The following is a 25456-nucleotide window of genomic DNA, read 5'->3' as shown; positions in this document are numbered from 1 at the left end:
ACCAAGTACTCTGATTTTATTTTCTTTCTTTCTTTCTTTCTTTCTTTCTTTCTTTCTTTCTTCCTTTCTTTCTTCCTCTCTTCTTCTTCTTCTTCTTTAAGGTTTTCACTTTGGACTCCATAGATCTCAGGGTGGGTGTGATGATTTGAGGCGCTTTTTTTTTTTTTTTTTAAACCAGGAATATGAGAAGTGGGAGTAGAATGCTACTAATCTTCCAACCTGATTTCAGGGAGCCTTGGAGGACACATTCTCAGGGGAGGAGACACAATCAACTTGATGTTCTTAATTACTATTGTTTGCTTTGTGATTAAAGGTGGCGTATTTTGGTGGGGGGCTGTTGGCTTCCCCAGGGCCCAGCATGTCGGTGTTGGGAGCTTAAGGAGTGGTGGCATTCCTTCCCTGAAAGAGGAGTCCCCTTCCACTTAGGAGGCGCTGAAAAATCAGAAATGCCCCCAATTTTATCAGCCCTTGCCTTTTAACAGGAAAAAAATGAAAAGTTGGGCAAAATACAAATACACAGAATTTTAAAGCTGTCTCTGATTTTCAAGGTTCTAGAGTGAGTTCATATTCCTTCCCTTTAACTCAAGTAAATGAAGTGATCTCCCGCTTATCACCCATCTTCCCTATCTGTCTCCTGGGAAGAGTAATGGCCTTGAGACTTCGTCTCCTCAGCAGTGCACCTCTTGTTGTGTCTTAACGCTTAATGAATGTTAAGCTGAGAATGAATCCAGGTAAACAGGTGAACAGAAACTAAAGTTCAACCCATGTGAACCTGTGTGTGAAAGAACATGGGAAGAAAACATCCATCTTATGGAAGCACTTTTAGCCCTGCGAATGGACTGAGGCGATCAGAGCTATTCTCTATCAGTTGATTGAATTAGATCAGCTAATTTATTCCAGTTCTGATAATTAGTGGATAATATTAATAGAGAATGTTCAGTTATTGCTTTATTATCATTAATGTATTTTTTTTGAAGGAAAGTTTTCTTAAGCACCCCCTCCTTTTTCTTTCAAATGGCCTCCCTGGATCCCAGGGCATGCCCCCCCCCCCCATTGTATATTGGTTTTCATGGAATGACATAATGTCACAAAAGATTCCAACTCAGTGACAAGAAAGCTGAGCAGTGTTGTCATTTGAAAAACACATGGGTCCCTTTGAATGGGACCCTAAGAGGGGAGAAAGCTTTGGCTTGGCATCTAGATGGGGGTACCCTAACCTTGTATTCCAATCATGCGTGGAACCCTGACTTTGTTGCAATCACAAATATTGCCATCGAGTAAACAAACCTGCACAGACAAGAATGGTGTATTAAGTCAGGGTCTTCCCATTTAGAGTTTGTATTTTCAAGCCCCCCCCCAAAAAAAGTTATCCTTTTGGGGGGAAATTATTTCTGTTTCACATCCTTTCGAAATTAACTGGGTTTGTACCCCATCTTTCCTTCATTGAAGTTTTCCTTAGATGTAGATTTTATACCCTAGACTTCCTTAGACATAGATAGGTATAGATTTTTTTACTACAAAAATCTAATATTTTGTCAACAATAGGTAGAAAGACAAGCATACTTTTCTTATAAAGAGCTGTGACACTTTATTTCATTTCTTTTTTTTTTTTCTTTAAGATTTTATTTATTTACTTGACAGAGAGATCGCCAGTAGGAAGAGAGGCAGGCAGAGAGAGAGAGAGAGAAGCAGCTGCTGAGCTCTCATCGCTGCTAAGCAGAGAGCCCAATGCAGGGCTCGATCCCAGGACCCTGAGATCACGACCTGAGCCAAAGGCAGAGGTTTAATCCACTGAGCTACCCAGGTGCCCTTATTTCACTTCTCAAACCGTGTCCCAGGCAGAAGAAGGGCTGTGAACCTCTGACAGGTGACAGAGCTACTCGGGTCAGGAATGGAAACTGTAACATCAAACCTTGCCCGGCTTTGCTTCTGCCTCCATCAGTTGTGCAAAATGTCCTTCACCTGTTCCAGCCGCTGAACGGTCCTATGAAGTTCAATGGTTTCAGTCCAATTCTTGCGGCAGAGATACCACAATCCGCACATTCTATCCCTGCCTTGGCCTCCTCAGCTGACACGCCAAGGTTGAAGCAGGCTTGGGAGAATACAGTTTCCTTCCAGGTCAGGCACAGCACATCGTGATGTCCAGGAGATATCACACTTTGAGATTTAACCCTTGGGGGTGAAGGTGGGGTGGGTGGGTGGAGAAAGCTGCATTGAAGTGGTACAACCCCGTCTCTGGTGTTAAAAACAGAATTTACTTATAAACTATTTCCCTGTTACTTTGTTGCATTTTATCTGCTGTGCCATTTGTAAGTGGATGGAGATTTTGTGTTTATTGGCTTTCAGCCAGATCTTCAAATACATTGTTTGAAGGTGGAGATTAGTCGTCTCTCCTAATCACTATCAGCCTATTTCTAGGAAGGTGCCTCTTTAAACCAATTTCTGGGCCAAGTATATCTGTCTAATTTCAGTTATCTGCTCAGGATAATGTAAACAATGCAGTTTCACTTGTTGTGTCTTGGCTTTAGCTGAATTATATATTCCTAGGTGATGGTTTTTAAATCCCAGAATCCACATAATAGAGTACATTAAAAGAACTGGTGCTCTTTTCTTATTGCCTTTTTTTGGACTGCAACTTATAATTAAAGTTTAAGTTAGAATAATATATGCACAGTAAAAAAACTGGTTAAAGTTTAGAGTTCATTTCTATCTGGTATTATGCTTCCTGCCTGTCACCCCCGTTACCAGAGACACTGAACACTTGTGGTGTCAACATTACTCTTCTGGTTTTCAAGGTCTGTGCAATATGTCTTCCATCATATTCTGGGGGTTGTCTTGTGGTATGTCCATCGCACTATAATTTTCTCATTGGAAATCAAAGGGAAAGGAGAGAAAATGCAAAAAGTAGAAATTATGGCTAGGCTTCCTTCATGATCACTTTATGCCTGTTTAGACTATAACCCATTTTCTTTTTTCAATAAATATTTAGTGTCACTTCCTTCTTCCGGGGCTGTTATCAAACACACTGTTAAGACATCAAGTCGCTCCATGTCATTTGCATTTGCAACTCTAAAGTTTTGACACTGTGAGTTTATATACTTCCTTATGCTTACGTTCATCAGTATTTTTATGTTGTCTCTTATTTGTGCAGTATTCTAGTATAGCGTTGTAAATTAGTGTTCTGATAGAAGAAAATACTTTTGTCTGTTCTTGTTTAATGAATTAGCCGAGGTGAAAATGCTAGATGTCAAGTGAGGTTTCATGAATGATTTCTTAGAGAAAAGAGAGTAATGTTGAAATTATTTCTCTTTTCAAATATGTATTATCCTTATGTTGATGTAAATTCGTGTGTATTTAAGGCAGTTTAATTATCCTCACATGATATTGTTAGCTATTCAGACAACTGATAAGTGATTCAAATTTGTTCATGTCATGAGATATAAGTAAATGCATAGTATTCTATAAAAATAATCAGACTCAATTGATCCAGACAAGGAGCAGACAGTCGTGTTTGTAGAAAGGTCATTTACACAGGGGGAAAAGAAATAAAAACAACCCAGGTATCATGTAACTTGTTGGATAGAGAGACTATGAGATGGTAAAAAGGAGAAATAGTAAACATGGACGGGTGTGTGGGATTATCACATCTCTTGGAAGAGATGTATTTAGAGCTTGTGATTGAAAATCTAAGTAATTAGTCTTTTTTTTTTTTTAAGTCTTTTTACAAAAGATTTTGGGATGTAGGATTGCATACTTAGTACTGAATGGTGACAGTGCTTTCTCATCTTTTTTATGAGAATTATAATAATTACTTGAAATTTATTAAATTTTAAATGGCCTTATATTTAATCTGTCTAATACTGTTAACTCTATTACCTGACATATATTTTGGAATGATGAATATGTCACACTTCAGCAAGCATATATATCTGTCAGGATCCAGGAAAATAGAGTTTCTACCAGAGAGTACAATAGAAAGACTTTTATGAGGGCGGGGTAGGAGGTAACTAGAATGATATTAGATCAGGTGAGACACCAACTGAACAGTGAGGTCACCCAGATATCAACACCAGCAGGAGCTCCCTACTTCAACTCGGCCTGGAGGGGTAAGGGGAGAAGTTGGTGTTCACAGAGTCCTTGAGCCACAGTTATCTGAGGGGTGTGGGGACCACAGAGAGAGGGACCCACCCAGTGAAAGCTAGAACCATAAAGGACTCCTGGCCACCACTTGGAGAGGCCTGTCAAAGTAGAGAGAGGAAATACTTGCCCTCTCGTTTCTTCTTGCCCTCTGATTTCCCAGACTCCCGCCTATCCTCCCCATTGGTCTGGACCTGGCCCGAACCCATTTGTTAACAGAGCTGGGGAATGTAGTTTGTAGGAAAAGAGTGAGGGATGGCTCTGAGGACAAGTTACTACTACTTGGCAACTCTGACTTTTTTTTTTTTAATTTAATTTAAATTTTTCAGTGTTCCAAGATTCGTTGTTTATGCACCACACCCAGTGCTCATATTTCATCATATTCTGGGGGTTGCTCCATGCAATATGTGTCCTCCTTAATACCCACCACCAGGCTCACCCATCTTCCCCCTCCCCTCCAAAACCCTGTTTGTTTCTCAGAGTCCACAGTCTCTCATGGTTCGTCTCTGCTCCAATTTCCTGCACTTCACTTTTCCTTTCCTTCTCTGAATGTCCTGCATGGTATTCCTCATGTTCCACAACTAAGTGAAACCATATGATAATTGACTTTCTCTGCTTGACTTATTTCACTCAACATAATCTCCTCCAGTCCCATCCATGCTGATATAAAAATGGAACATTCATCCTTTCTGATGGCTGAGTAATATTCCATTGTGTATATGGACCTCATCTTCCTTATCCATTTGTTTGTTGAAGGGCATTTTGGCTCTTTCCACAGTTTAGTGATTGATGCCACTGCTGCTATGAACACTGGGGAACATATGGCCCTTCTTTTCACTACCTCTGTATCTTTGGGCTAAATACCCAGTAATGCAATTGCAGGGTCATAGGGTAGCTTTATTTTTTATTTTTTGAGGAATCTCCACTCTGTTTTCCAAAGTGGCTGCACCAACTTGCATTCCCACCAACAGTGTAAGAGGGTTCCCCTTTCTCCACATCCTTTCCAACATTTATTGTTTCCTGACTTGTTAATCTTTGCCATTCTAACTGGTGTAAGGTGGTATTTCAGTGTGGTTTTGATTTGATTTACCTGCTGGCTAATGGGGATGAACATTTTTTCATGTGTCTGTTAGCCATTTGTATGTCTTCTTCGAAGAAGTGTCTGTCTATGTCTTCTGCCCACTTTTTGACATGATTATCTGTTTTTTGGGTGTTGAGTTTGAGGAGTTCTTTTTTTTTTTTTTTATAAGATTTTTTATTTATTTATTTGACAGAGAGATCACAAGTATGCAGAGAGGCAGGCAAAGAGACAGAGAGAGAGGGAAGCAGGCTCTCCGCTGAGCAGAGAGCCCGGAGGAGTTCTTTATAGATCTGGATATCAGCCCTTTGTAGTGTCATTTGCAATATCTTCTCCTGTGGGTTCCGTGGGTTGCCTCTTTGTTTCATTGACTGTTTCCTTTTGAGGTCGGGTGGAGAGATGGCATTGAGTGAGGCTTACTTCACTCAAAGCATTAATTTCACGTGAGGGATTGTATTTGCACGGTATTATTGAAAGGCTTATCACACTAGTTTTTCTTAATGGCATCGAATTACTAATTTTTTTATTGCACTAGAAAATTTAGTTTATGATTTGTCATTATACATTATTGTTAGATGCTTTTGAAAATTCTCACTTTTTGTTTTTGGTTAATTTTCAAATTTTAGCATCCTTTAAATGTCAGAAGAATTTGATCTTCTCTAGTTAGAACAGATCTTGAAAACCAAAACAACAGGTGAGAGTCTCGATCGTTCTGTTGGCGGTTAGCTCTGACAGGGAGTCATAGATGGCCTCAACTTCCCCCTCTTCCATTCTCTGGACATACCGAGAACGGACAAGGGAAGTTCAACTGTCCTTGTCATCAAGCACTGCCTACAATGTGGAAATGATGATGTGGTTTCTTGGTTCTTTTGTGACTTCTTTGCAGGCTCGGTATGCTGCATACTCTGTTTTTTGACTGGAATGCAATGTCAGTCTTGAAATGGCAGCATAATAATCAATTTGCAAAATTGAACATTAGCCATGTGTAATGTATGTGCAGTAAAAATAATCTTTATGAGCATGGGAGATGAATCTGCAGTAAAGAACTTGAAGTTGGTCTGTGTTAAAGTTTTGTCACATCTGGAAGGCATTTGATGTATAAAATTACATAGGTTTGATACCATTCAGGGTTAAGACATATGGATGGGACATTATGCAGAAACTGGTTCTTTTTCATACTCTTTAGACTTAGTTTAGAGATTTTTAATCATAAGGAGTCCATTTGAATCTCTGTTAAAGATAAACTGAGCAAAATGATAAAATGGAAGGAATTTTGAACACACGGTACATGGCTCTACACCCTTATAGTCTTGGTTCCCTTCTTTAAAATGGATATATAGAATTAGGCATACCTTGCATCATTTTTTTCTTATTTCCCAAATAACCAAAGCATGAATAGCAGATTCCATGGTAGGCTTCTATATCAGGCTCTTTATTATTTTTGGTTAAAATTACCTGTATTTTTAGCTTTCCTTTCACAATGACATTTGAAAGAATACTGCCACATCAGATTATAACAAATCTTCATATTTCTTTTTGGTTATAAACTTTTCAGAGTTCTTTCAAACATACTGTTCTACTTATTAACATAATCTTGACCTTCCCTTAGAAAAAAAGGTAAAGTTAGGGTGCCTGGGTGGCTGAGCCGGTTGAGCATGCCGACTCTTGATTTCAGCTCAGGTCATGACCTCAGGGTTGTGAGATCGAGCCCTGAGTCAGGCATGGAGTCTGCTTGAGATTGCTCTCCGGCTCCCTCTGCTCCTCCACAGGCCCATTCTCTTTGTCCCTCTCAGGGGGAAAAAAAAATCACATTAGCCCAGCTTTTAAAATTTGTTTTTATCAATAAAATCAAGTGACATTCCTCTCATGCATAATTTTAATTGGCAGGGGGAAATTATTATCTCATTTGTTTCCTCATTTTATCCTTTTTTGAAAATGTTCACTCACATAATGTATTATTCAAGTAGTCTTATTCCTGGTAAATTAGCCTTTGCCCTGAAAACATGGGGACAGAACTTCTTTGAACCATTTATCAAGGAACTGTTAGGACATTGAATACCGCTCCATTCTCTGTCACATCAGCACACTTCCTTTTTCGTCAAGTGACTTCTCTCATTTTTTCCTCCAATTTTACGACAAAGTTGTTTTATAAACAATAGCAGTACTGAACGTCTGACACGCAAATCTGCCTTCCTGTGGTGGAAGGTGTATAAATTTTGTCTTACTCTGTTTTTCTGCTAATTACTATACACTTCTGGATTAAATACATACATTTATTTTTGTATGAATATATCACCATATACTGAAGAGCCATGATTTAATAATAAGGCAAAGTCTGGTTATTCATCATATATAACCAATCAGGTATATAAAAAACCCATTCAGTTTCTTTCCTGTAAGCTCATATGATGATTTAAATGTAAATATTTTAATGATTTGGCAAAGTATTCTTTCACCTGGCATAATGGAGAAGTCTAGCCAAGTAAAAAATTTCTTTTTAAGAACTCATTCCTATGATCAAATGAGCACTTTTCAAATAAGAATATGACTTTTCAGTTTGTGACTGAATCAGTTGCTAAATTTGTATTTGTAGAGAGGTTCTCAAAAAATAGAATATGTGTAGACAATCATCGGACAAGTAATAGTTATGATTGGCATTATTACAATTAATTGTAATTTGAAGAAGATAAAAAATAGCTTAAATGACCACTGTAAAATAGTGGTCATTTATTCAACAAATATTTTTTGAGCACCTAACTAATATGCCAGGGATTATGTTAAGTGATGAATAAGACTGCCATGTATCTTGGGCACATGGGTGGCTCAGTCGGTTAAGCATCTGCCTTCTGCTCAGGTCATGATCCCAGGATCCTGGGATCAAGTCCCGCATTGTCAGGCTCCCTGCTCAGAGGGGCATCTGTTTCTCCTTCTGCCTCTGCCCCTCCCTGCTTACTCATGTTCTTTCTCTCTCAAATTTAAAAATAGTAATAATAATTTCCATTTATCTTGACCCCATGAATTTTATAACATAAAAAATGGGCTGGATGCTAACCTAGCCCTTTAATTTCCAGTGCTTTTAGAGTTTTCAAAGGGAAATGTGGAGTGAAAACAGAGGAGGGCCAGTTAGGTGGGGTTTTGGTGGAGGCAGGAGTGTAAGTGGGAAATTAGACCTCAAAGTATATTTCAAAAAAAAATACATTAGCCTTTCTCCATAAATACCTGTGCATATTTTCACTGTTGTGTGAAGTTATTCCCCCTCCCCCTTATTTCTGTTGTAAATGAACTAAGGCTGAAAACTTGTGCCTTTTTCTTATCCAGTTTTAAATGACCAGGCAACATGAAAACTGAGGTAAGGGGTTTGCTCAGGGTCAGAGTACAAGTGGTTGGTAGTTACTGAATGGGACCCAGGCGTTCTGACTTTCCAGACAGTTTGGAGAAAACACAGCCTGCTCCCTGAGAAGAAAAATTGCCGGTGAAATATTAGAAAGTCTTGTATCTGGTATCTGGTTTTGATCTGGATATACAATATGATAGTAAGTTTTGGAGAAGTACATGGAACGTCATAGCACAAAGAGGCCATGTGTCCACAGGACTGTGGCATGTGTGGGATTTAGACTAATCCGTGGGGACCCCAGGACAAAATAAAATAAGTAAGTCACTGTGTCAGTGAGCATGGCAAGTGCTCTTTGGGGCTTTGGAGGTATGAGAGCATTTATTTTTTCCGTGCTTTCCTTTTAAGAGTAAATCTAAGACTAATATGATCATAAACATTGCATTTGGTTTATATTGAAATTTTGCAATGATTTTTTTTTTCAATTTGCCTCCATAATAATGTTCTTGAGTCTGATGACATTCTGGTTTTTATTTTCAGATTCATATTTCACCAACATTCTCTTTGCACTACATACCTTACTATAAAATGCAGGTTTCTTGGTTTCCAAGAAAAAAAAAGTATATTACATAGAATAGCTGCAATCCACAATGTCTCCCAGATGGGAAAGACAGAACATTCATCTCATCTTTTCCTACTGGATCTGGCCGGGCTTTGGAAAGTACTTCATTGTTTTCATATGGCAAAACGTATTGGCCAATTGTTCCTTAAAGTACGTAGTGGCGTGTTCATCTAATATTATGAGATATGGGCAGCATTTATGAAAGATTATAAATCTTGCAACTCTCTTCAGAAACTTAAAATACAGCTGGAGATGTTTTGCTTCCAACAAACATGCAATCTTCATAAAATTGGAAAAGAAATGTTTTGAATAAATAATGTCTTGGTTTATTTCTCTCTAGTGCAAGAACTGTTTTTTTTAGTCACAATCATGCCATAAAACTCCTCCCTCCACTACACTAACACCCTTGCCTCTGTATTTATATATTTTCTGGGTGCATTAAAAAATTTTTTAAGGATGCCAGATTGCTTTGCCTTGTTTTTAAAGATAGAAAACTGGATTTGCTCCCAGGGACTCTTTCCCTAACTAGGCCAGTTTAAAAACTAAACAAGGATTGAGTCAGTTAATTAATTTAAATGAGATTACAAATCAAAAACATATTACGCAATCTTGATTTAATTACCACATTTTATTTACTTAATTGAAAACACACTGTAGGAACTTTGCAATCTTGACAATGATCAGTATGGTGTCTGTGCGTTCTATAGGGTAAAGGCTTAGAAAGCAAGAAGTGCAGATGATCCTGGCTGTGACCTTTGGTTCACTCAATCCCTGGATCAGTAAAGAGTCATTGAACTTAATTTTAGGCCGGCAAGGTCAGATACGATTATCCCTGCTTTCAGTCCGTGAGGTTTTGGTGCTAGTTAATGAGCCAGTACAAACCTCTGGTCAGAGATATTGACAGATTTAACACTTTTTGTGCAGGGGTGTTCGTATCTGCTCTAGTCAATAGTCCCCCCCTGTGAACAGGTTTAATTTGCTCTAATATGGATATGAGATTTTTTCCCCCCTTAAATTTCAGTGGCCTCTGTCTTTCGGCTAATTCCTTGTGGACAAATTTTGGTCTTGAGCCCAAATAAATCCTTATTTTAATCCTTGAGATATGATGCTTTGAACCTAATCACCCTGTTAAACCAAAAAAAAGTAGCTCTTTAAAACAAAGTTTAAAAATAGAACTAGGGGAATGTGTAGGAATAAGAAAGAGAGGCTAGATGACATGTCTGTGCTTTTTTTAAATATTTGACATGTCTGTGCTCTTGTTTTATATTTTCTTTGGTTAAGCTAATTTATCTGGAAGGACCCTTAATATAGCAATCTCTTTTAAAACTCTGAGTTCTGTTGTTTTCAACAGATACTTAAAAATCTGTATTAGCCAATGAAAAGGAGGATCTGAAGGTACGGGCCTTTAGATGGGAAATAATATAGATTAAAGAGCATGATTAAGGATACATAGGAAGCCATGTTTCCTGAACAGTATTTTGCTTCTGCCAAACGTCTTCAGGGAGATTTGATTTCTTTTCATACTCAGTACTCAGACCTGAGTTTAGGGAAGGGGGCACCAATTCAGTAAAAATGTATCAAGGACTCCATTAACAAAGTGACAGAGTTCATGGTTTCCATGGGCAGTTGGTTAAGCAAGTTTTGCAACGGAGTGGGTGTCATGTAAAGGAATGTCCTGTTGAGAAGAGAGAGGGACAGAAGCTAGAGAGAGACAGAGGGAGGAGGAGAGAGAGAAAACGAGCAGGCGTTTCCCTGCATATGGATGTGCTTGCGAGAGACAAGGAAAGCCCTTGGTTTTCCTGTGTTCTTTGTGTGTGTGTGTTATTCTAATAAATATTTAAAAGAGGAGAAAGAAAATATTGTGAAGCTATAGTTTTGTGTCACCCCAGTTGATGAAGCAGTTCTCCATTAAACCTGAAGCCGTATAACGTTTTAACCGTGCCGAAGAAAACTATGGCGAATTATGTAATCAGAATTGCAATTCCGTGAAGCCAAGTCTCTGTAAATCCCGAGGAAGCAGTCACTGGGAAAGTAAACAGCCAAGAGTGAGCCACAAGACTTGAGCAGAGGGCAATGCGAGAGGGTGAGAGAAATTTGCCCTAGGAAACTTAGAAAACTTAAGAGTTTTTTCCCCTTCGCCTTTAAAAGGATGCATCATTTGTCTTGTTTTTGTGTGTCCCTATTATAAAATGCATTCATCTGCCTCCTTTCCCTCAGGGTTTTGCTTGGTCCTTACATCCTGACTTTTCTCTTTCTTAAGTGATTCTTTCTGGCATGCTATATATTTAATTTGTAAAATTATACTATTTTAATATGTTGGTAATTAATGTTTAGGAGAGAAAGAAGGGGGCCATTCCAAGTCTTAAAAAAAAAAAAAAATCTCATGGTATTCTTCAGTTGACAATGGGCTATTTCTTCACCTGCTTAAAGCAAAAGAATATGACAAAGGGGCTCTTTATCACATGATGACTAATTTTAGTTCTTGCGAGAGGCTATCTGTAGGTTAACAGGTTACGGTGTGGGTTTCATTGACTCTTCTGATATCCCTTGATATAAAAGCCGTATTGTTACAGAATCCTAGAATTTTAGGGCTCGAAGGGACCTGAAAATCACCTTCTTCCGTCCCTTCTTTGCATTGACATGACTGTAAATTAAAATCATGCCTCTCAAGTTTAATTTTTCTGTTGATACTCCAGTCATGGTGCCAGAACATGAAATGAATTCCTGAAATAGGTTTCATCTAGGAGTAGAAAGACAGCTTATGTATAAAGGCCTTATGTATAAGTTTTTAATAAAACTTCTTGGCCTCCTGCTTGCAAACTGGGGGCCTGTTTCTGGACCCTCAACAGACATTTTTTCCTTTTGGAGGAGAGACCCCAAAGTTAATTTCTCAATCAAAATAGTCTCTCTTATCTACCCCCTCCCATTTCCAAGTATTCCTTCTGGAGGTAAGGGAAGCAGAAGTGAGCCTGAACATCAGGCGAGGACTCCTACACCTGACCTTCCCAAACCCTCCCCCGTTGCCTCCCCCCCCCACAAAAGGTGTGTCTGTTTGGCTTCTAATACATGTTTCTGCCCTGAGGGGCATGCCTAGTCCTTCTTCTTAGAACACTTCTGTACTTTTAGAGACCACTTGTTCCCTATTCATTTAGTTTACTCAACGGAATGTCAGGCAGTCTATCAAAGATTAGGGCTGTAGGGCTAATAAATAGGTCAGCATACCACTTTCATGTATTTCAGAATTTAAAATAAGGATAACTTCAACGTGGAGGACTTCGGGGAGGAAAAAAAGGGGACAGAATGTGCAAAGACTTGGAGGCATCAGGTGTAAGTGACATATGGGGAACCAGAAGGCTAATATAGGACCTGGGAGTTGGTAAAGACTAGCGGTCCGGAATGGCATACTGAAAAATTTGGAGATTTTCCCTTGGGTACTTGGAATACATGTCAGGGTCTTAGCGGTGAAGTAGCTTCATCAGTTTGAAGTTTCAAAAAGATCTCCTTGGTAGCAGAGTGGAATTATATCTACCACCATAATATGAGATCCGTTCATTTCTCAAGACCCTAAGGTCCCTTCCCTTTGGTACCATCTATAAAACACCCTAACTCATCCTTCCTAGGAAGAACAAACTGCTTGCTGATCTTGGTACATACTCATTAATAACACCTGTCACCATGTATAATATTTTATTTATACATTTATTTCTCTTTGGGCAGCCTCTGAGCTCTAGAAGGCATAGAGTGTATATTCTTCTTCTTAAAACAGTATGTTAAAGGTCATTATTATAAATGAATTGGAAATTTAATAAGATCTTATTGAGAACTTATTATGGACCCAAACATCAGCCATTGGGCTATAGAAGGGATTCCATGAATCTTACTGATTCACATCAGTAGTGATTCACAGCAGTGACCTTCGAAAGACTTTCAGTTTTGATGGTCTCCCCTATCAGATAATTGAGTTCACCTACCTCAGAAAGTTAGTACTCATTAACAAATATTTAAGTGGTTATTATTTGTTTATTATCTTACCTATTTAACAAACATTTTATTGGACTTTCACTAGATCATTAATTAGTAAAACATTAGACTTCTTTTTGTTTAGCAGAGAGAATCGAGGCTGAATTTAATTCAGAGGTGTCCTCTTTTGAAAGCGTTGATAACTGTATAGATTTTAATAATAATTGTTTCCAACTTAGAGTGAAAGAATAGCTGTGGGCTTTTAAAATGTATGAAAAAGGTTTTGAATGTATTGGTAAATGGTAGGAAGGAGGAGGGAAGTTAGAGGAAGGTCAAGTTCCCAGAAACATTTAATCTACTGAAAGATCGCTTGGCTGTACGTGATTTTAAGATTGCATCATAACCTCTCAAGAGGCAGTGTGTCTGAATGGGTGGCCCATGTAGAGAACATATGTTTTAATAGTTGCCATGTAACTTTGGACAAGCCATTTCGGTCACTTAAATATCCCAGGGTCTTTCATAAAACTGGGTTAGGAGGGAAGCTGGCCATTCTTTGGGTAAAGTTTAAAAGTTTAGTTATTAGAAGAGCCATAAAAGGCCGGCTGCTTTCTAAAAGGGAGTACACAAAGGGATTGAAGAAAAGTTGGTAAGGGTCATGTGGGGATGAGAATCTTTTCTTATTCCTGGGGTAGGAGGAATAGATAGAGTTTAAAAAGTAGTAACTTAGAAATGGCTTCACTAGTTTCTTCCAAGAAGAAGACATACATGTTTAGTTCACACTATTAAAACATAAAGAATGGATCAGAAGATATTTTTATAAGTACGTAATGCAAACTATTTCAGCTCTGCATTATGTCCAATGAAGTCAGAAATGTAGAAGATGTAGACTAGGATCAAGGAAGAAAAAATAAAATGTGGAGGGAATGACGGAGGACTGGTTCAGGTGAGCTGCTTTTAAGTTCTGGTCCCCTGTCCTCCTCTCCACTACATCCAGATTGTTCTAGACTCAAGACCCAGTGTGCTGGGCAACTCCCAAACCCCCTTCTTACCAGCCTTGTTCTTCACAGACTTCCGTCTTCTGGAAGGTAATCCCCATCAGATGGCTTGTATCTGCTGCCTTTTGAGCATGAGAGCTCATGAGAGCCTTGCAGTGGCAGAGCTTTCTCCCTTGGGGGGAGAGGGCGCCTACAGCTTTTACGTAGGAATTCTCCACAGACACACACTCCTTGAAGTGTATATCCTTCAAGTGTCTCCTTCATGTTCTGGCTATTTACCAAAAATCTGGCTATTTTAAAAAATTTAAAAAAAAAAATTTTAAAGATTTTATTTATTTATTTGACAGAGATGACAAGCAGGCAGAGAGGCAGGCAGAGAGAGCAGGGGCGGGGGGAAGCAGGCTCCTCGCTGAGCAGAGAGCCCGACGTAGGGCTCCATCCCAGGACCCTGGGATCACGACCTGAGCTGAAGGCAGAGGCTTCAACCCACTGAGCCACCCAGGTGCCCTAAAATATTTTTATTTATTTATTTGACACAGAGAGAGGGAGCACAAGCAGGGGGAGCCGCAGAAGGAGAGGGAGAAGCAGGGTCCCCACTGAGCAGGGAGCCCGATATGGGGCTCGATTCCAGGACCCTAGGGGGTTCACAACCTGAACCTAAGGCACATGCTCACTGACTGAGCCACCCAGGTGTCCTGTCCACAAATCATTTGCCTGGGATGGGCAGAATTTAGTCATATCCCCTTTCTCCCTTTCTTCCTGAGAGTTAGCCCATTAAACACACTAATCATTCTTTGAATGTGACCTCTGTGTTTGATACCATTGATTTACTGATTGTATCAGATGCGTCTGACCAGTGCATGATGGTTGACATAATAAAAGCTTTGCAACAATTCTACAAGGTAGACAGTATTACAGTTGTAAATATCAAGACCAAAAGGCTCTGAGAGTTAAGTAATTGTGCACAAAATTCCCCTACTAGTGAGGAACAGAGCTAGAATTGATGATAACATATTAAGTACACACAGACCCACACACAGGACTTGAGCAAATGATGGAAGTAGTTGAAGAAAACCTTTGGGTATAGAGTAATGTGACCTGGGTTTTTGATGTGGTCCGAATAATTCCTTCTCTGAAGTTAACTACAATAACAGTTCATTTTGGTTTCTCTGCCAACTATGACTCGCTGGTTACTTCCTTTTCTAGCAGTTGGAATTGAGTGACCGGTATAAGGTGCCATAAGAGTTAAGAGTAGATTATAGTGTTAGAATATACAGTCTGAAAAGTAAATGCGAACTTGCCCCCTCCCTGAGGCGGCTCTCTTCTATATTTTGGGATCTCATATATGCTCTTTTACTTCATGAAAAGAAGCAGACTTGGGAATATGAGGAAAAGCTGCCATTGCGTGCCGGTAAATGCCCGATCATTTTAGAAAGTAGAATTCTTATTAAAAGCAAGTGTGTGACTCAAATGTAGTGTCTACTTCAGTTTTCCCTCAAATGTTTGTGGTTTGGTTGTGTTTTGTTTTAGTAATTATATTGTTTTCAAATGAAGAGGTTGGTGTGCACTTGTTGGGAATGGGGGAAGGGGTAATGTGCAGCCGAAAAGACAAGGGTTTCCCCACTGGATGTTGTGGTAACAGGGGGTGCTATTGTTCTAGCTGAATACTTTCTTCAGAATAGAAGAGACACTCATTCTTTAATTGACCCAAGTTTTAGGAGCCAGATGTTGAGAAGGAGTTTTGTGGTGCCCTTTTGGAACTGATTTAAGTAAACATGCGAGGCTCATGGAGGGTCTACAACCCCTGTCCCCTGAGGACAAGGTCAACCTGCTTCATGTTGTGTCGTTAGGAAGGTGGCAGTTAGCCACCTTGAGGGATGCATGTCTAGATCTCCATAAATGTGAGTTAACTTCAGAAGAAAAAAGACAATATGAAGAAGCCCTCTGTCCAGTAGGTATGTTAATAATAATAATAATAATAATAAGTAGCAACTCCTCAAAAGGTTAGAGTGACTTGAGAAATTAAATTGGAATGTAGTATCAGTATTGAAGGACATTTGTCAGAGGACCTCGAGGCAGAAATAGCTGAAGCTGTAGCAAAATAATGTCATTTATCATTTTTATGTAACCATCAGACTGCATGCCTGGAAAGTGGCCAATGTTATACCATCTTTTATAGGAATGTAGAAAGAGAAGGATTGACCTTCTAAGTTGTAAGTCACCAAGTCTTGCCTCAATTCCAGAAAAAAGCAAGCAGATTCACGAGAGATGGGAGACAAGCATTTTAGAGAACACCAAACTGTGGGACTGTTTACAGGAGACATGAACTGGAAAACAGGCTACAAGAGTAGCTCCTACCACTTTCTTTATTTCCGTTTTGGGAAATCGGAAATCAGTTGGAGGATAATGTGGGAATCACTAAATATATTTGTGAAGATTTCATGAAAGCTATTCTGGAGGAAAAATAAAAGACAAAGGAAATAGGATGAGGAGGTAGAATTCCCATCTCAGCATTAACTCTGTTTAGCAGGCATGAGGCAAAAGGCAAAGATGAAAAACCAAGTTCTGTACAGAAAGAGACTCATAGGATCCCCTTGCATTTAACAGTGGAAGCAGCAGTTGGAGTATGCTAATCACTTCCATGGAAGAAGTTAATAACCCTGCTGAAAAAAACCAGCCTAAGATATTTCTGCTTCAGTGAGACTGGATTCCTGTCTTGGCTTAGGTACCATGGCAAGATTTCAGGGAGGAGACTTATCTGTGGCCACCGATCACATTTTGTTGAAATTCACTATCAAGTTCAAAACCGCCTTTCCTAGGCAGGCAGAGAAGGCTGCTGAATCTCAGCCTTCCATTCCCAGGCGTTTACTGAAAGCCTAGTGCATTCACGGCACACTGCGCACCGGGGAGGACACAAAAGAAGTAGAGAGGATCTCTTTCCCTGCTTGGGAGCATGCGATTTAGTTGGGGAGACAAAACTTCAATACTAGAACCTATAAAAGAAGATGAGAAAGCAACCTGCAAGGAAGTGTATAATCATACAGGGCAAATGACACAGATAAGTGTGGAGGGGACATAGAGGAAAAAGAGGAAGGAGCAAAACATAGCAGTGTTAGATGAGCTGGGAAAGGAGTGTTGCTTAGCTGTAGTGTAACCTTTCCGCTGCTTTCTGCAGAAAGCATCAATGAAAAAGAACGTGCGGGAGGAAATTCAGAGAGACGACATTGATCTTGTTCTCCTTATCTGCAGTCTGTCTATCACAGATGGAAATTAAATTGATCCAACAGTTTGCTCGCCACAAAGCTATGTTAGTTTCTACCTAGTAATTTATGCTTTTCTTGGTGTTTGCAAATTGATTGCTATTATGGGATGGAGACAAATCTGGGCCTGGATCCAGTAGGTTGGGAGATTATGGGAGCGGGTATGTGCACGTGAAATCCTGGAAAAACGGACTCTCGTTTCTGTGTATTTCACTCCTCGAATAAAAACATTTTCAGGTTCTTAAAAGCATGTTTAATTACATTCGGATTGCATTTTTAGGGGATGTATCTGCTTTATTTCATATTACTTCTGACAGGCTCCACCTCCAAACCGCCTTTCGTGGCTTTGGAGCCAGACCTTTTGTTTCAAAAAAGCCTTGCTCCATTCTGAGACTATGATAGATCTCTACTTTTTTCTTTTCCTTTTGACACAGAAATATGGATGGACATTCATCTAGCTTGATAAATAAAGTGTTGCTGCTGAAAGGCTTGGGAAAGTATACTTTATTGAAACACACTCAGCTTCATTGTTGCATCTTAATTTTTTTTTTTTTAAGTCCTCCTGAGGATTGTGTAATTCGTTCAAAACAAATTAAAAAGAAAACATTTTCTGTGATTTCTTTATAGATTCTGGACAATCAGGAAGTCCAAGCCACAATGATCCTGCCAAGAATCCTCCAGGTAAATATATGCTCCAAGAAATTTGCAATCTAACATTGTTGGAGAACAAAGGTACCACTGTATAGATAAACACCCCATGGTTGGTCAGCTGCCTGTTTTTCTCTGGCAGACTGGTATGATCAGGACGGGATGTGATTCTGTGTAGGCCCTTCACAGGGGCAAATACTTGTATACGGGCGTCATCGATATTTACCTAACCGCCACCATTTTCATTTTTGTTGGTGTTTTTTTGAAAAGTGAACATGCATTGTCCAGGTGCTGAAAGTCCCCAGGGCTTAAAAAGCCAAAAAAACACTTCATCATTCTTTCAAAACGCACGAGAAAAAGTAAAAATTTCCCTACTCTTATTATAGTTTATCAACTCTCATTACTTTAAAAGGAGGGTTGTGGAGGTGGTTGGTTATGCGTTCAGTGAAGGATTCTTTGCCAAAGAGTTTTTGTTCCATAAAGTTTTTATTGGATTCCAAGAATCAGGAAATAATGAAAGTGGGACTTTTCCTTCAGTATAATGCATGCCGAATACTCTCTGTATGTTCAGAGGTTGTTCCAGATCTGAAAATGGGCTTTTATAACTTGGCTGTCTTCAGAGTTTTGTTGCTTCTAAACCTATTGATTCAGGAGTACTTTGGTTTTTTCCCTCATGACATAAAACGTGTGCAAAGAAGGATTCCTAATATTTCATTATCAGGAGAGTCTCATTTGTATCTGTAACTTGGGTAAAAGAGTGCTCTAAGAATAAACAGAAACAAAGCAAAATGAACGTAAAAATCCAAACTCACCACACATGCCCTCTACTTCCCAAAATAATCTGATCTGGTTATTTTCATTGAAAATAAACAAAATGTCTTTGAAAGGTGATAATAAAAGTTTTCTCAAGTAGACTTAGTTTTAGGTCCTTAGTTACTTGACCTGCCCTGTCATAGGGTTTTGCTACTGTGAGGTTAAACTGTCTAAAGAACCCCAAACTGTAAGAAAATATGTCAGGCTAGTCTTTAATTTGAAAATGGGGTTAGAAAGATACAGTATGTAAATATGCAAGTAAAGATGCAAAGTCAAGGCAATATAGTTTTTCTTTCTGAGTCTTGCCTCTATTTTGCTCTTTATTTTTATCTTAAAAAACTGTATTTTTCAAATACATATTAACTTACTCTTACGGAGTAAGAACCTTACTGTTCGGCGAAAGTAGCCGATACGTCAAAGATTCAGAGTTTTAAGGTAAATTGAAAAATGTATGCTAACTTGATTTCTCCCTACTTTGATCAAAATCATTAAAAATTCATACAGATTGATAACAAAACATGCAGGAAACAGAGCAATTTTAAATATAATTTCCAGTTAACTTTATTACTTTATTTTTTGTGTTGGTGGGAGAGTAGAATAAAAAGGACTATTTCGAACGTAATAAGTTTTGTCAGAAGTCTTCTGAAGTTGAGGGGCACCTGGGTGGCTCAGTCGGTTAAGCGTCTGCCTTTGGCTGAGATCATGATCCCAGGGTCCTGGCGTCGAGCCCCATGTCGGGCTCTCTGTTCAGTGGGAGTCTGGGAGTCTGCTTCTCTTTTCTCCCTGCCGCTCCCCCTGCTTGTACTTCCTCTCTCTCTCTCTCTCTCTGTCAAATAAATAAATAAAACCCTTTTAAAAAAAAATCTTTTAAAAAAGGCAAAAATTTCCCAAAGTTGGGAAAATTTCAATAGGTTATCCTTTTAACATTACTAAGATTTCTTCTTTTTACTTGGGTAATAGTTTCCCTCTGTAACATAATAACCCAAAGTGAATTGTGTTCAAACATTTTTTAAAAGCTTCTTCACCCCTTTTAGAAAGAATGGGGTAGGGGAGGGTAGTTAATAGAAAAGGAGTTGATCAGTAATGTAAGTCAGTCAAACTAAAACCAGGGATATGTTCTTTGCATTTGAAATTAATAAAGCTGTTATTGTTTGAAATGTACTTCTGAACATGTACAGAATTACACTCACTTAAAAATGTTCTCTGCTTATGCTGAATTAATAATTGTTGAATAGTTGTAAGATGCCAAAATTTGATTTTTCAATATTTGTCAAGAAGCTTGGTTCAATTTTTCTTTTGCTACATTCAGCATAGCATCTCTTAATTCATCTGTTTGCATATAATGTGACAAACAGAAATAATCAAGGTAGAATCCTTCTATTTTTTTCCTTTTTAAATTTTCCTCAGAAATCAATCCTTTTTGAGAACACTGTCTTAAAATTGGGATGTTGTAGATCATATTATGATTAGTTGAATATTGTATATGCATACATGGTACATCAATTACCAGTTTTTTAGTTAGAAAATAATAAAACATAAAATTTCAAAATTAAATGGAAGAAATATAGAATTTTCTTTGATGATTCAGAAGCATGCCACCGTTTTAACATATGTTGTGTATCATTGTATTATGGACTTAAACATAAAGATTGTTAAGGAATCCCATTTGATGAAAGTTGAGAGTTTGTTCTGTAGTAACTTGAGATAAATCAAGCCACTAGAAATGTAGAATGGCTTCTAATTTGAAATGTAAAAAATCAGAACTTATTAAGGTTTTTGTTTTGTAGTCAATGGGAATAAATTATACATACTTTTAAAAGTATGTATACTTTTAAATTTTATACTTTTAATTTTTTACTTTTCATGGGGCACCTGGGTAGCTCAGTTGGTTAAGTGTCTGAGTCTTGATTTTGGCTCAGGTCATGATCTCAGGGTCATGAGATCAAGTCCCTCATCGGGCTCTGGGTTGAGTGTGGACCTACTTCTGTCCTCTCCTTCTGCCCTTCCCCTGCTTGTGTTTATGCTCTCCTTCTCACTCTCTCTCTCAAGAAAAAAAAAGAAAAGAAAAGAAAAAAAAAGTTCTTTTCTTGAATGTAAGCACGTTTGGGATTTTAGAGCAGAATTTATCTTTTGGAGGCTTTTTACACCTTTGTCTTCTAGCTTTGGCTGAAATGTGAAATCTCTGACTTTTCAGATTCAGTATCTCAAAAAGACACAATGCATTCAGGGGAAAATTCAATCTACTACCATAAACAACGAGAGAATCAAATCACTTTGCTGCTTGTATTGTTATAACAAAGGGAAGTTAAACTTTGGGAAAAGATCACTTCGAGGGAGAACACTTTCTTATCACCAGTAGTTTTCCACTGGGAGATGGGCAACCCATAGACATGGCTACCATCTCCTTCCCAACAGCTTGGGAAGTGATAGCAAACATTCCAGCCCTTTTGGAGGTAGAAGCTCTATGAAATCTGTTCCCTGCTGTTAACATGAATGTAGATGCCATTCAGTCATTCTATAAGAACAGATGCATGTGTCTTTATGGCACTTCCTTATACTATTTGTGAATCCTGTTTTGTTTTTATTCTGTGTTACATGGTGGGGATGGGCATCATCATCTTTTCAGGTCTAAGGGGCTTTAAAATTCTGATGGTGCCCAAGGATAGAGCACTGTTATTTTAGTCAAGAAGCACTAGACAACTTAATTTTTTTTTGATGATACACATTTCCTCATTTCCTTTGATTTTGATATAGTCAGAAGTTATATGTTTATATTTAGTATATTATATGTTATTATATATGTTAACATATTATAGTATATAATATATAATAAATATATTCCACATGCCAGAGAGACCATATGATATCAGTCTTTGCCTGTCTGACTTCTTTCAGTTAGCACAATACCCTCAAGAGCCATCCATGTTTTTGTAAATAGCAAGATTTCATCCTTTTTCATGGCTGAATAATATTCCATATATATACTCCCATTTATATGCACACATCACACATATATTATATTTATATTTACATACCACATTTTCTTTATCCTTTCATTCATTGTTGGAGACAGGTTATTTGATATCTTGGCTATTATAAACGATGCTGCATGAACATTAGGTATATTTATCTTTTTAAATTAGTGTTCTCATTTTTTTAAACAAAAATCCAGAAGTAGAATTGCTGGATCATGTAGAGCTATATTTTTAGTTTTTTAAGGAAAGTCATACTATTTTCCATAGTGGCTACACCAATTTACCTTCCCACCAACACAGTTGTAGGGTTCCCTTTTCTTCATAGTCTTGCCAAAACTTGATATTTCTAGTCTTTTTGGTAATAACCATTCTAACAGGTATGAGGTTTCGATTTGCAGTTCCCTGGTGAATAATAAGGCAGAGCATGTATTTGTGCACGTGTTGGCCATCTGTATGTCTTTTTTGCAAAATGTCTGTTTAGATCCTCTGCCCATTTTTTTAATCAGATTTTTTTGTTAGTGAGTTGTATGAATTCTTTATATATTTTGGATATTAACCCCTTATCAGGTATATGATTTACAAATATTTCTTCCATTCAGTAGGTTTCCTTTTCCTTCTCTTAAAGGTTTTCTTTCCTATGCAGAAACTTTTTAGATTGATAAAATCCCACTTGTCTATTTTTGCTTGTATTGTTTTTGCTTTTGATGTCAGATTAAAAAAATTATTGCCAAGACTGATGTCAGAGACCTTACTGCCTATGTTTTCATGTGGACGTTTTATGGTTTTAAGCCTTACATTTGAGTTTTTAATCTATCTTGAGTTAATTTTTGTGTATGGAGTGAATAATGGTCTAGTTTCATTCTTTTGGATGTGATGGTACAATTCCCAACACCATTTTTTGAAAAGACTGTCCTTTTTCTCATTGTGTGTTCTTGGCTCCTTTAACATAAATTAATTGATTATAAATGTATGAGTTTATTTCTAGGCTCCCTATTCAGTTACCTTGAGCAGTGTATGTGATCAGCGTATTGGTATAATATCACACTGTTCTTGTTAGTATAGCTTTGTAATATAGTGTGAAATCAAGGCATATGATGCCTCCAGCTTTATTCTTTTTTGAGATTGCTTTGGTTATTTGGAGTCTTTTATGGTTCCATATAAATCTTAGGACTGTTTATTCTATTTCTATGAGAACTGCCATTGGAATTTTGATAGTGATTGCATTGATCCTGTAGGTTGCTTTGGGTAATATGAACATGTTAACAATATTAATTCTTCCAATCCATGAGCATGGAATATTTTTCCATTTATTTGGTGTTTCTTCATCTATATCTTTCATAAAAGTATTTAAGTGTTTAGTTATAGGTCTTGCACTTCTTTGGTTAAATATTCCTAGGTGTTAAAAAAAAATTTTTTTTGATGCAGTTGTAAACAAGATGTCTGTCTGTCTTTCTTTCTTTCTTTCTTCCTTCCTTCCTTCCTTCCTTCCTTCCTTCCTTCCTTCCTTCCTTCCTTAGATTGGAGGAGGGGCAGAGAGAGAGGGAGAACAAGAATTTTTTTTTTTAAACATATAATGTATTATTTGCTTCAGGTGTACAGGTCTGTGAATCATCAGTCTTACACAATTCACAGCACTCAACCATAGCACATACCCTCCCCAATGTCCATAACCCAACCACCCTATCCCTCCCCACCCCTGCACCTCCCAGCAACCCTCAGTTTGTTTCCTGGGATGAGGAGTCTCTTATGGTTTGTCTCCCTCCTTGGTCCCATCTTGCTTGATTCTTTCCTCCTCCCTTCCCCCCATGACCCCCCGCCCTGCCTCTCAAATTCCTCATATCAGAGAGATCATATGATAATTGTCTGTCTCTGACTGACTTATTTCACTTAGCATAACATCCTCTAGTTCCATCCACATTATTGCAAATGGCAAGATTTCATTATTTTTGATGGCTGCATAGTAGAGAACAAGAATCTTAAGCAGGCTCCATACCCAGCACAGAACCCAACATGGCCTCGATCTCAGAACCCTGAGATCATGACTTGAGCTGAAATCAAAAATAACTGAGCCACCCCAGGCCCCTAAACAGAATGTTTTCTTAATTTCTCTATTATTATTATTCTCTCTTATTAATGTACAGTAATACAACAGATTTTTGACATTGCATCCTACAGCTTTACTGAATTTATTTGTTCTAACAGTTTTCTGATGGAGTTTTTAGGGTTTTCTATATAGATAATGAGTCACCTACAAATAATGACTGCTTTCTTCTTTCCTTCTTTCTTTCTTTCTACCTTTCCTTCCCCCTCCCTCCCTCCTTCCTTCCTTTCTTCTTTTCAATTTGGATGGCTTTTATTTATTTTTCTTGCCTAACTCCTCTGGCCAGGACTCCTGATACCATGTTAAATAAAAATGGTAATAGTGGGTATCCTTATCTATTTCCTGATCTTAGAGGAAAAGCATTCAGATTTTCACCACCAAGTATGATTCTAGCTGTGGACTTGTCGTATATGGCCTTTATTATTTTGAGATATGGACCCTAAAGCCCATCTTGTTGAGAGTTTTTAATCATAAACAGATATTGAATTTTGTCACATGTTGTTCTGCATCTATGAAGTGATTATATGATTTATAAGCTTCATTTTGTTAATGTGGTGTATTGACCAATTTCCCCTGTTGAACCATCCTTGTATCTCTAGGATAAATCCCACTTAATCATGGGGTATGATCCATTTAATGTATTGTTGAATTTGGTTTGCTAATATTTTGTTGAGGATTTTTGCATCTGCATTCACAGAAATATTGGTCTGTAATTTTCTTTTTCTGTGACATCTTATCCTGGTTTCAGTGTCAGGATAAAGCTGGCCTCATAAAATGAATTTGGAAGAGTTCCCTCCTCTTTTATTTTTTTTGAAACAGTTTGAGTGAGATTATGTCAAATTCTTAAATTTTTTATTATTTAATTTATTTATCTGTTTATTTATTTAATTATTTTGACTGGTAGAATTCACCAGTGAAGTTGTCTATCCTGGACTTTTGTTTATTGGGGGGTTTTTGATACAAATAAGGTTATCTCCTTACTTGTAATTGGTCTGTTCAGATTTTCTATTTCATCATGACTCATGGTAGGTTATATGTTTCTGTTAATTTATCCACTTTTTCTGGGTTATTCAGTATGTTAGCATATTTTTTTTATAACAGTCTTTTATTATTTCTGTGGTATCAGTTGTAACTGATGTCTTTTTCATTTCTGAATTTATTTATTTGAGCCCTTTTTCTTGGTGAGTTTAGCTAAAGTTTTGTCAATTTCATCTTTTCAAAAAACCAGCTCTTAATTTCATTTATTATTTTTATTGCCTTTATAATCTCTGTTTCATTTATTTCTGCTCTCATCTTTGTTATTTCTTTCCTTCTGTTAACTTTGGGCTTTGTTCTATTTTTTCTTGTTCCTTGAAGTGTAAAGATAGGTTATTCATTTGACACATTTCTTGTTTCTTGAGGTAAGCATTTATTGCCAAGAACTTCCCTTATAGAACTGCCTTCACGGGATCCTATACATTTTGATATGTTTCATTTCCATTTTCATTTGCTATAAGGTATTGTTTGATTTCTCTTATCATTTCTTCTTTACCCATA

The 25456-nt window shown here is 37.8% G+C and overlaps 1 protein-coding gene across 12 annotated transcripts in view; it reads left to right on the top strand.

Annotated features, from left to right (window-relative positions):
• The window catches only part of NFIB (nuclear factor I B), a 439139-nt gene that overhangs the window by 320256 nt on the left and 93427 nt on the right, over positions 1-25456 (top strand). For all 12 annotated transcript variants that reach the window (XM_082695043.1, XM_082695049.1, XM_082695044.1 and 9 more), the window contains exon 3: positions 18011-18064. In XM_082695043.1, the coding sequence (XP_082551169.1) occupies positions 18011-18064 (54 nt within the window). The remainder of the gene's footprint in view (positions 1-18010; positions 18065-25456) is intronic.

The sequence above is a fragment of the Mustela nivalis genome (assembly GCF_964662115.1).
Source record: "Mustela nivalis genome assembly, chromosome: 13".
NCBI lineage: Eukaryota > Metazoa > Chordata > Mammalia > Carnivora > Mustelidae > Mustela > Mustela nivalis.
Note: the sequence above shows the minus strand (reverse complement) of the source record. Positions and strands in the feature narration are given on the sequence as shown.